The sequence below is a fragment of the Parasteatoda tepidariorum genome, chromosome 7, assembly GCF_043381705.1.
Source record: "Parasteatoda tepidariorum isolate YZ-2023 chromosome 7, CAS_Ptep_4.0, whole genome shotgun sequence".
Classification (NCBI taxonomy): domain Eukaryota; kingdom Metazoa; phylum Arthropoda; class Arachnida; order Araneae; family Theridiidae; genus Parasteatoda; species Parasteatoda tepidariorum.
The window spans coordinates 5,409,121-5,422,569 of NC_092210.1; the positions used below are offsets into that span (position 1 = coordinate 5,409,121).

A 13,449-nucleotide genomic window follows, 5' to 3' on the forward strand; every position below is an offset into this window, starting at 1 on the left:
CAATTTTTTAAGAAGATGATGCTATTCTACGGAAGAAGATCTTCATGGCAAATTCTGTTTCACTTTCATTGGTATTTTAAAATTTAAAGTACGGAAAAAAGTGAATTCAGGTAAGTTTATCATATCATAAAGTATCAAGTGCTGAAGAAAATGTTTACAAAATATCAAATGCAAACAAATTAAAGTGAGATAACTCCCCAAACTGAGCAATCCTGTCTTTGTCTTTTAATCTTGCTAATAAACAAATAAAAAGATTACCAGTCTTATTCCGTTTTGAGACAACAGCTGCTGAAGAGGATGGCATTGACAGACCACTGACTACTAACATTTCCTGTCTGTTTTTGAGCAACAGCTGCTAAAGAACACGGCTCTGACTGATCACTATCATTTCAACTACATGAGCAACATCTGCTTAAGAGGATGGCATTAACAGACCACTATCATTTCCTGCCTGTTTTTGAGCAACAGCTGCTAAAGAGGATGGCAATGATTTATTGCTATCATTTTCTGCCCATTATTGAGCAATGGTTGCTAAAGAGGACGGCATTGAATGATCACTATCATTTCAGCTGCTAAAGAGGATGGCATTGATAGATCACTATCATTTCCTGCCTGGTCTTGAGCAATAGCTGCTAAAGACGATGACATTGACAGACCACTATCATTTACTGCCTGTTTTTCCAAGATTCAGTGAACTTTCCCAATAAAGGGTATCAAATGACTTCTCTAGACTAGATCTTTCTTTGAATGATGGTAAGAAGGTCTAAATCTCCTTTTTTTAATACGCTGGAATTTACGAGAGTTCTAGGTGAAAATGAATAACAAGCATTGTCAAGTAACAACACAATGATGCACTGTTATACGGTGTGTTCCGTTTCAGGTAGGTAGTACATCACAGTTTTAACAATGCAGTTGCAACATTTTCATATCAAAGCAATACGCAAACGTGTTATTGCAAATCGAGTGCACGTCAATAAATGTGCCAGCCTTCAACTTTTACCCGTTACAGTCGAGCGCTTAGAATAATTAAAGGTGGTATGTGTTTCAAGCAAGTGAAAATAATTACCATTTTCTTACGAGCCTGCAAGCGTCTGTTCTTGGCAAAGAAGGGTGGTGGACATACAAAACCGCTGTCAAAGGGAAGAGCGAGGAACATCGTTATCGGATTTGTTCGAAGACTGTGGAATGACGGAACCAATTAGCTTCGTCTGTCGATTTTAAAGTACCTTATTTTGCGTGCGGAAAACCTCGGGAAAAGCTTGGGACTTAATTGGAAAACGGGTAATAACGATATTTCAGCCCTTGGCAGTTAGATTTCTTAAAAGGATTTACATCTCTCTTGCAAACTGTACAGTTGGAAAAAAAAATTATAATTTGAAAAAATACTATCAGCATTAAAAACGGAAATTAAAATTAATAGACTTCAGGGCAATATAATAACCTAGATTTCCAAATCAAGTAGGAGAGGTTTTGTTTTTTAAATTATTTTATTTTGATTTTTCTTACTACATGTAAATATCTAATAATGGTTCGCAAGTTTCTATTGTTGTCAATGCATTTTTATTGGCTGGAAAAACACATGGTATGATCCAGTTTTCCTACATTAATATTCATATTGGTTTGGTTGTCAACAGCATAAAATTGATATAAGTCATAAAGTTATTGTTTTCCAATAAATATTTTTGCTTCTCTAATTTAAAGGTTAAAATGACCTGCACAGTTATTATTACGTTTTTGATTTCTAAATTAAGAGTTTAGGAAGATTGTTTATTTCTATTATTATTATAATTTAATTCTACGTTTCATTTTTATGATAAAGTTATTTAAATCGGTGTCTGATTTTATTAACTGTTTCATAATCATTATTTTTTGGTGCAAATTACATTAATATACTATTATGAATTACGGTTAAAGAGATTCATTAAATAATTTAGAACTTAACTTTCAGCTTCATGCACAAAGTGACGAATTCAAAAATTGTATTTAAAATATACATCCGTTCGTTTGATAAGCAAAAATATTAAATGACAGTTGTGAACTCACCAAATTTGTTATAACAATGTACATTTAATTTTAAATGTTATTTCAAAAAATGATTACTTAAAAAAATTATTTATGTTCACTTATAGATCTTAATAGTATGATAAGGGAAATATTTGGACGTGGGAAGTGGAGGCACAAATGTTCTTAACAGTACATATATTTCTCAATAATGCATATAATTTCAACTGTTTTATGCCGAGAAACAACAATTATTGCGAAGCAATCATCGGGGTGTGTGCGCGGCAGCGAACAGGGGGCTTAGCCCATTAGTAATTTTATAACCGGCGTTGAATAGCCGACACATTTTGGGTTTACTGCTATCAATGTTCAACTCTGCGACCTCGTGATATTAAGCTTACCTTAGAAGATGAGAGAACTATTGGATCAAAAGTTTGGACAAACTAGCCTTGGTAGAGGATTTTAGAATGGAAAAAAACTTGCATTTGCGTTACACGGAGAGGAAAACCTAGTAACCCACAGTTAGCCTGATGGCAAGAGGATTCTAATCCCTGATACGTCTACCACTGAGTATATATTTTACGCCAGCAGAGTAGTCGATGGGAACTGGAAGCAAAATTTGTATCGACTAGCCATCGCTGGGAATATGAGAGTTCTTAGTAAAAATGAAGAACACACATTTTCTAGGTAACAACACGATAGTGCACTGTTATACGTTGTGTTAAATCCTTAACATGTAGTTTCAGAATTTTTATCAAAAATTGAAACAAAAATTAAATAAATAAATAAAAGCACAAACATTTGGAGCTGAAAATAAGATTTTAAGCGACTTAATGTTGAAATAAGTCTTAACTTTCACTGTTAAAAACAGGTTGTGCCGTACGATGCCACGCGTGCCAACACATGGATTAAAATTACTCCATAAACAAAATAAAATATAAATAAAAAGTGTGTCTTCCGATCTAATCCAGATAAGTATTTCTAAAAATAAAAAAAAATTCTAAGAAAATAGTCATATGCCTAAAAGTATAAGAAAGAAGATCACTTACGTTTTTAATAACCCATAAAAACGCTACGATACCTACATAAATTAATAATTTATACCAATCAATCTTTTATTTAATTAAATTGAAGATTACTAGAAAGATGGAATTTTTTTCCTTAACCCTGTTGCAAGATTTAATTAGAAAAATCATAACATTATTACGCGAAGACTTAACACTAAAAAGATAATAATACCCTCTCTCTGATGAGAATTTTCAATTAAAAATTCATTTTAATATCTTTCAAATTCGAGAGAGAGAGAGAGATAAGACCAGAACAGCATTTAATTAATTTAATACGTATCTAAGTCTACGCTGATTATTAACTACGTGGCTGTTTAATTTAATTTCCCGCAAACGCAAGATGATATGTTATTTACTGGATATTTAATTATTAGCATTTCGTTCAGTAGTAACATTCAGTGTTATCGAGTCATGTAATAGTCGATTTATTATGACTTAATATACACTAAGTTATTTTATAATGGATAACATTAGATTATCTATTCATACTTTCCTAGAAAGCAGTACCTTTTTGATTTCTCTGAAGAATATTCTCGTTTATCTTTCTCGTTCGCAAATGGTAGCTAATAATATTATTGCTAATAATATTATTTTTAAATTCAATATGCATATCGTATCGAAGAATAATATTATTGCTTTTAGGTAATTCGCTAGAGGTAAGATCAGGACTAGGTTTAGTTAATTTAATTTGCATCTAAGTTTACACGGATTCTGTGGTTCTTACAAATAATACAGGGGGAAACGTTACTTGCCAGTTGTTTAACTATAAGCATTCATTGCAATCAAGTACAGTCAAATTATTATGACTCAAGTTATCGATTTATATTAAGTTAATTTTTTTTCCATCAGATTATCTATTCGTATTTTCCAAACATTATAAAAGCAATTTTTTTAATTTAATTTCTCTAAGCAATATTCTTGTTTATCAACCTGATTGGCATACAATTATGAAAAGGATATGAATGTAATCAAGTCAAGTTATAGTGAAGTTATTACGACATTTATTCTCACCTGGTTAATTATTTATACATTCTATACTTTAGAAAGAATATCTTTTGGATTTCTATAAGAAATAATTTAATTCAATACGCTTAAAAGTTTATACCGATTAATAATTATGTATTTCCTGAAAATTCTAGGGGAAACGTTACTTGCTAGTTGTTTGACTATGAGCATTCATAGCAATCAAGTCATGGTACAGTCAAATTATTATGACTCAAGCTATCGATTTACATTAAGTTAATTTTTTTCCATCAGATTATCTATTCTTATTTTCTAAACATTATAAAAGCAATTTTTTTTATTTAATTTCTCGAAACAATATTCTTGTTTATCAACCTGATTGGCATATAATAATTAAAAGAATATGAATGTCCTCAAGTCATGTTATATATTATGACATTTATTCTCATCTGGTTAATTATTTATTCTTTCTGTACTTTAGAAATAATATCTTTTAGATTTCTATAAGAAATAAATGAATTAAATACGCATAAAAATTTACGAAGATTAACTATTATGTATTTTCTGCAAATGCCGGAGGAAACTTAATTTACTAGATATTTAATTGATTAGCATTGGAGCATTTCTTTTACTATTATCCTTTATTGCAATTAAATCATGTTATAATGATTCATTATACATTTATTTATATCTACTCATATCGGTTTATTAACTCATATTTTCCCATGTTTTATAAGGAAATATAATTTTGATTTCTTTGGAAAATATTCGTGTTTAGCTATCTCCAGGGCAAATAATATAAAAAGTATATTATTATTCTTTATTACATTATGTATAGAATAGGACATTCTAAGCTTAATTATAGATATTTATATAGAATCTTAAACATCTCTTTTAACTCATATAAAATCTTTCATATATTACAGAACCTTTTTTCTAAAAATTAAATAAATATAGGATTATTTTCAGAATCATTGCAAAGTAAAATAATAATAATATAAATTAATAAATAAAAAAAAATTTAAAAAAAAAAACAAAAAAAAACTGGAAAATTCTTACAGCAAATAGTAATTTAAAAATCCAAATAGTTTTAAACTAATTTACTTAAAAGAAGTGGACCGAAACTTCATTTAGATGAAAAAAATAATAATCATAAACTAAATAATCGTTTTTTGATAGAGTTAATATCTCATTACGGGTAAAAGAAACCAAGAATCGTTTGAAGTAAAAAGAAAAATTGATTTTTCTCTTTACTTAAAAAAAAAGAAAGATAAAAATATCTAAAGGAATGGAGAATAAATCCTTTTTAATAAGCTTTTTAAAATCCCTTTTGAAAATTTTTCGCCTTTCTTCCTTTTTTTTTTTTAAATGTGTTATGTTTTTTATAGAAAAATTCTTAAGTCTCTAGAAGTTAAAAGAAAGAAAAAAATGCAGAAAGGCGAGGGAAAGGAGGATAGCGTAACCGCAGACGATTTTGCTCCTTTAAAGTTTTCTTCACTACCAAAATAACAACTAATCTCTGATAAAAGGGAACTAACATTGTTTCCTTTCGCCATTTCTCTCTTTTTTAAAACTTGACTTCAAAAAGCAGAAACACGAACCATTTCTGAAAAGGAGAGGGGAAAATAAGGCAGCAATAATAATCGTAATCCCCACAAAGTACCTACTTTAGGAGAGAGCAAACAAACAGAAGCCCTCCACAAATCTTTTTTTTAAAGTTTGAAAAGCTCTTTGAAGGCTATTAAGCAAGTGGTTAAAAGAGGAAATACGAAGAAAAACAATACTAAATTTATAAATTTCAAAAATCACAAATTTTTAAAATCCATTTAAAATAAGTTGACTTATTAGGATTAGGAAACGCTCTTAGGAAATATTCTTTAATTCGCAAAAGTGCAATTCTTAATTATTTTTCAAGAATTAATATTTATTTATTCGAATACTTAAGGCTGCATTGCGAAGTATTCGCCGCAATATGAAATGATATTTCTTTTGAGAATAATATGCTATTTTTAATAACCGTTGTCAGTTTGCAACAGTTACTCATGACTGTTAGATAAAGCTTAGCCTGAGCTGCTTACGCATATTTTGAAAATGGCGCAAAACGTCAATATTAAGAAAAGCCACAATTTTATGAAAATTAAAAGCGTTTGTGGTCTAGATTTTTAATATTTAAAAGCTTCCTCCAATGCTGCATTACCTGGACTCATAAAAAATATGCAAAAACTGCGAATACGGCAGTGATTTTGATAATTTTCATCTAGGTGGAAAAATGTCGCCTAATTGGCGATTTTAAGAAAAAAAATGTTTTATAGCTTTTAAAATATTTCAGCAGGGCAAGATTATATATATAGTTTGGCTCAGAGGATAGAGCGATCGCCTTCCATAGAGGTGAATCTGGTTCGGAAAGATGTCATTTTCTCATATAATGGCGGTCACTTGAAAAAAACATAACAATAATACTTTTTTTTGGCAGTTAAACGTACATGAAAAATGTCTAAATTTTGGAAAAGGTTAAATTTTTTTGGTTCCAACTCTAGTTACATCACTACTCTGCAAATTTCCAAAGCGGCATCAAAATCGATTTTTGAAAAAATGATTTTTAGGAAATCATGTTTAAAGTTCTTATAACCTTCCTCTTCGGTTTTTTGAAGTTTTCGGTCGAAAAGTAAGTTGCTGGAAAATCGAATTTTGAAGAAGTCGTATAATTAAAATTCGATTTCTCAGGATCTGGTCAACCCATTTCGCACAAATTTTGTATTTTGCCTTGTAAAATTACATTCCTTAAAATTATGCAAAATATTAAATACCTCTACAGTTCAAAATTGTTTATATTATTATTAAATAAAAGAACAAAATATAATAAATATTTTGCAAGGAATTATCTTTGGATAAACGAATTTTATAATTGTGTGCAAAAAGTTTTAGATTCGCTTGAAAAGTTCTCGAGATATGGTGAAATACGTAAAAAGTTACATTAACAAACTATTGGGAACCCTATTTTCCAAATTGCAGCTACCCCCTATATTTCGGGGGTCAGAAATCCGAATCTGTCATAAAAAGGTATGTTTATTCAGGGAAAGTACATTTTTGAGTCTGATTTCGTAACATAAAATATAGACTGCATTAATTAATTAGTATATTTGAGGTCACCCTCTCAAACCGTTAAGAGTGAGTCTTGGAAAGTGAAGATCCAATTATTAGGTCAAAGGTTGGTCATTTTTCTTATTTTGCGCATTGTGCATCCTACAGAAAATCAGACAATCTCAATCTTGCATTTGAAAGTAAATAACGTGAGCAAAAGCTAAAACATGCGACCCTCCAAATTTCCAAGTCCAAGTTATAATTAGTTTAAATTATCAATCCAATTTTAAATCCGAAGAGGGCTCAGGTGCGGCTGATACCGATCTAGTACCGCGGTACTGGTATAAACGGATAAAGCTCGCAATACATGCATAGATACTATCTTATTTTAAAATGCAACTTACAGTCCCTTTCTTGAAAGAGGAAGAGGGCAGACGAGAATGTTTTCATATTTTTATTTTTCACCCACAACGTGAGTAGAATAAGTACTTCGGGATCAACGGTTGAAACAGTACATTCCGTTTTTATTTATTTCCGTTTTTTTTTTTCTCCTTCCAACTCTCTTCTTTTTGTGTCGTTCCTTTTATTTTGTTTCGCCCTCGACTCTAACAAAAGCAACTTTTAAAAACAGAGACGCCGTTTAAGAGGAAGGGAAAAAAACTTCATTGAAAAATAAAACACGACGCCCGAAACAACAGACGCTACAGTATCTTTTCGAACGTATTTTCTTCCTTTTATTGCAATTGAGTGCCGAGATGAGTGATGAAGACGCTTTTCCAAGTTTTGTTCCCATTCAGTACTTCCCGCCCCCACTCCACTTTTCTCCCGTTTTTCCTCTTTTATCCCTCTTCTATTTTTCCTAACTCCGGGATGAGCTCCTTGTGGTGTTCCAAACAAATGGCGTCATAGCACCATCTGCTCTCTGTCTTCTTTCCATCTGCGGTACAATTTCCATTTTCTCCGGAAAAAAAAGGAGAATGAGAAATCTTTGTTTTTATACCTCCATGTAGTGAATCTCCATGTTTGAACTTAGAAAATAAAAAAAAATCCTGTCTTGATAAAAAAAACTATATATATATATAAGTTAAAAATATAGAGAAAACATGGAGAATAATAAAGATTAATGAAAAGAGAAGAAAAAAATTATTAAAATAAAATATTTAAAAAAAATTACAAAAAATATATAACAAAAAGCAGGAAAACAAAGAAATAAAAAGATATAATCTCTTCATCAGCTCACACGATTATATCCACAAAGAGGAGTGCTTTCTAATATTGTATCGATATAGTCAAAGCAAATTATATTAATACAACAGTGTAAGGAGCACTCAAAAAATTAAAACAAAACAGGAAAATTTAAGTAAAAAGACATACTAAAAAAAAAAGTAGTAGATCACGTAAAAAATAAAAAAATAAAACCTATTATTTTTCTTCGTTTTTCTCTTTATCATTTTTTCTCCTTATNGCTATATATATATATATATATATAAATCTTTAATTACAATAAAATACAAACATTGTCAAAATGTCAAAAATATAAATAATTTAATGATTTTGGGTAAAAGTACCGGCACTCGGTAGTTGGCACTTTTTACTGTATACAACTTAAGAAAAAAATTATGAGCGGAAGACACTGATCATTGCGAAATATCTGGTTAGTAGTAAATATATATCTAATTTAATCCCGGGATAGTATCTTATCTCTGAATAATATCTTATCTCTGGATCCTAGTAAATATCTATTTAACATAATTTCTGGATAATATCTCATCTTTGGATCCTAATAAATATTTATCTAATGTATTTTCTGGATATTATCTTATCTCTAGATCCTCATAAATATCTATCTAATATAATTTCAGGATAATATCTTATCTCTGGATCTTAGTAAATATCTATGTAATATAATTTCTGGATAATATCGTATCTTTCAATCCTAGTAAATATCTATCTAACGTAATCTCTGGATAATATCTAATCTCTGGATAATATCTAATCTCTGGATTCTATTAAATATCTAACAACTAGTTAACTTAATCCCTAGAACCATAGAGTTAAAGTAAATATCTATTATATTCTCTGGATAATATTTAATCTCTGGATTATATCTAACAATCCGGATAATTATATTCACTCAAGATAATCAAAATCCCATGAAACATTAATTCATTTTTTTCTTTTTACTTCCAATTTGTTTTTACAAAGTTGACTAATGAATCAAAAGATGGATTTAGTCACATTTATTTATAGGAATGGTTAAGGAACATTAAAAAAAAATAATTAAGAAAGAAAAAGTATCACGAAGGAAATTAAATTCCTTCCTAATGACTATTGATTAAAAAGAAGCTAAATTACGTTTCCTTCATTAAAACATTCAACTTAATGATATTTATATTGAATTATTGGAAGACGACATTGTAAGACTATTACAATTTCACGATCTGTACTCCAAATTTAATCACCCATTTCATAAGAAGAAGAAAAAAGAACATTTTCAGATTTAAAAGAAAAAAATATTGGAATGTGAAAAATCGTGTAATCTAATAATAATAATAATATATATATATATATTTTATAACAGTCGTTGAACAGCCGACCCAATTTTTATGGGTTTACAACTACTAATGTTCAACTCCGCAGCCTTGTAATTTTGAATCCAACCCAGAAGACAAGGACTGGATCAAGCATTAGGAGAAATTTGTCTGCGTGGAGGAATTTCTGATGGAATTAACCAGCACTTGCGTTACATGGAGAGGAAGACCACGAGAACTTCCCACGGTTGGCCAGACGGCAAGGGGATTTTAACCCATGATCCGTCTACCACTGAGAATATTTCACATCAGCACTATGGTCGGTGCAAAGCCGGATGCGGAATTCGTATCGACCAGCCATGGCCGCGATCGAACCCCGGTTCACCTCAATGGAAGGCGAACGCTCTATCATCTGAGTCATATATGCCTACCACTAAGGATATTTTACGTCAGCACTGTGGTCGGTGCGAGACGGGTGTAAAATTTGTATCGCCTAGCCATCGCGAGAATTCGAAACCAGTTCACCTCATTGGAAAGCGAACCCTCTATCTGCTGACACACCACCGCTCTGCCTGTATATAGAGGCCAGATACTCAAATGTGCGGTCTTAGTGGCGCTTCTTCGGCCGCCGCCGAAGGAACTTTTCCGAATGCTGTTAATTCGAGCTTCGGACTAAAGCATAAAGATTATTTTTTTCCAGATTTGAGTAACTTTTAATTAATCCATTCTTTAAATAAATTTATTTTCTTTCTATTATCTTGTGTAGCGTTGTGTATTTTAATTTAATTTCTCTAATAAATAGAGTTACTTTGAAGAAATTTTTTTNTTTTTTTTTTTTTTTTTTTTTTTTTTTTTTTTTTTTTTTTTTTTTTTTTTTTTTTTTTGCTAGTGTAAGACATTTAAACTACATAACTTTAAAAGTGTTATAGTTACTTTTCCGCACTAAAGACCAGACAAGAGGTGGTAAATATTTTTACTACGAGAGGCCGCATAAATCGATATATCTATAAATGCGACTTTTGTGATATTACAGGGTTGTTACAGAAAAAAATGAACAATATAGTTGCTTTTAGTGGCCTAAAGCATGAAAATAGTTGCCGAAAACAAAGAAAATACTTGCCTATATAAGAACAAAAATATGACTAAAATTTTATTAAATGACTTAATTGTCATAGACAATGATCCATTTAGTCATGCTGGTGGCAAATATGATCTTTTTTACATAAGCATTAGTGTTCTAATAGTTATTTTAATTAACTTATATAATTAATTTCTTAGTATAAATAAATTAAGGCCTTTTTTTACTTTCTTCGGCGAAAGGGTTTTGGAAAATCTCATGCAAACTTAAATAGAAAACCCTATGATGAAGTAAATAGCAAATTCCATTAAGTTGATTTTTCGAAAAAAACCAACCAGAACGAATAAACTTAGAGATCATCCATTGGATAGATACGAAACCGGGCTATTGAAAGGATAGCAGGGCTATCCAAACATCTCTTGATTGAGCAAAATCGTGAACAAGCCGAGAGGATTCTTTCCGGATTCCAGGCACACGCAGAAATACTTCAGTAGTTGGAGGATGTCAGGAAAAGAGACCTTTACTTATTGATTCCAGGAGAAGCACGTGTTGCCCCTTCTGTTCGGGAGATAAGGGTAGGATTCTATTGCCTCTTCCTCAAGAAGGGGGGTTACATGATCCCTATCGAAGAGGATCATGAGCAAAAGAGGGTCACTCCACTTCAACGGAAAGTTTATTTTCACAACATTCTATTCAAAGTATGTAATTCGATACATTTTTGATGGCAAACTTTACTAAAGTTTAGTTATTTTAAAACGACTGATTCGAGATGGCAGGTTTGTTAATTGAAAAGTTTAGTATAATTGGGTTCTTAAGGACATTTTTTTTAAAAATTAATTAATTAATGAAGTTAATTCAATAAATATTATTTTGATTTGATTGAGGTTTTGTTATTCTTAAACGACTGATTATAGATGGCAGGTCTATTAATTGAAAAATTTAGTAGAATTGGGTTCTTAAAGACATTTTTTTTTAAATTAACATTTCTTGTAAAAGTTAATTCCATAGATATAAATATTTGTCAGTAAATATTATTTCGATATGATTAAGGTTTAGTTATTTTTGGTCTATTAATTGAAAAATTTAGTAGAATAGGGTTCTTAAAGACATTTTTTTTAAAATTAACATTTCTTATAAAAGTTAATTCCATAAATATAAATATTTGTCAGTAAATATTATTTCGATATGATTAAGGTTTAGTTATTTTTAGACAACTGATTAGAGATGGCAGGTCAATGAATTGAAAAATTTAGTAGAATTGGGATCTTAAAGACATTTTTTTAAATATTAATTAATTAATGAAGTTAATTCCATAAATATTATTTCGATTTGATTAAGCTTTTGTTATTCTTAAATGACTGATTAAAGATGGCCTAGAAAGTTAATTCGATAAATTTTTGGTGGCAAGTTTTACTTCTATTCGATTAAGTTTTAGTTGCTTTTAAAAGACTGATTCCTTATAGCCTTTCATGGCTATTAGTTGAAAAAATTATTGGAATTAGGTTCTTAAAGACATTTTTTTTAAAATTGCTATTTTTCAGGAAAGGTTATTCTATAAATCTTTTATAGCAAATATTTTCGATTGAGGTTTAGTTACTTTTAAACGACTGATGAAAGAATTAATAAAAAAGTTTAGTGGATGAAAGTTCTTAAAGCTATTCAAAGAAAAATTACAAACGCTATGAGCGTTAAAAAATATAGGGAAAAAATGGAATCAAGTTTCATATGGTTAGAATAATATTAAAAAAAACACACACAATTTTTTAAGCGTTTCCATAGATGTATTGGTATGAATGATGATTAAATGTTACTTACATAGCACCAACATAGAGAACATCTCTTTTAGCATCCAAATAAAACGTGCGGTAGTATTGAAAACCACAACCGAATTCACGGACATGTTCTGTAAAAAGAAAGAAAAAAAAAAACCATTATTATACAATAATTATCCAGTTATAATAGTATCCATAACACAAATAACGTTATTAACAAAAACGACTCATATTGACGTTATCGAAATTTTCATATTTTACAATAAATTAATAATAACAAAATTGAAATTATTTTATTATTAAAAACACACCATTAATGTTTTGCCATTGATTCAAATATTGATGTTACTTAATATTTACTTTTAGTGGCTCAGATTTATCTCAGCCATTTATTCAGATAAAATGATTTTTACATAAATATAATATTATTATAATGTCTCTCTAAAATGTATTTATAGAGATTTCATACTATAAGATTATATTTTAGTATAAAGAAACAAAAATAAAAAAATTTAATCAAAGTTGGTAAATTGAAAAAATCGGGAAAAATTTAAAATTGGTGTTTTGTCATTTAAAGTATGCCACAAAGAAAAAATTTCATGTTCACGATTTTTTCTTGCTTTTTTAGGGTGTAAAAAAGAAGAAAATTCATGTAGAAATAGCGTGCCCCCCCCCCCAATTTTTTTTCTGGCCGCCTAATTGGCGCTAATTTGTAGAATTGCTCATATGTTACCTTTTAGCCGTTTCATAAAGAAAATTTATAAAACATACTTGTATTGATAAATTTAATAAAAAAATAATAAACTTGTAGTTAAAATAAATGTGTAATTTCTGAATCAAAATGCAAATAAGTTCTTAATAAATATAAACATCTTTAAAAATTCCGTTCATTATCAGCATTTGAAAGTGGAGGATACTTAAAACAATAAGATTCAATGCAAAATTTTCACTAGTTC

At 29.7% G+C, this 13,449-nt stretch overlaps 1 protein-coding gene across 2 annotated transcripts in view; it reads right to left on the minus strand.

Moving 5' to 3' along the window:
* The window catches only part of LOC107449704 (semaphorin-2A), a 305,010-nt gene that overhangs the window by 88,951 nt on the left and 202,610 nt on the right, over positions 1 to 13,449 (minus strand). For both annotated transcript variants that reach the window (XM_021146653.3, XM_016065315.4), the window contains one exon: positions 12,537 to 12,624. In XM_021146653.3, the coding sequence (XP_021002312.1) occupies positions 12,537 to 12,624 (88 nt within the window). The remainder of the gene's footprint in view (positions 1 to 12,536; positions 12,625 to 13,449) is intronic.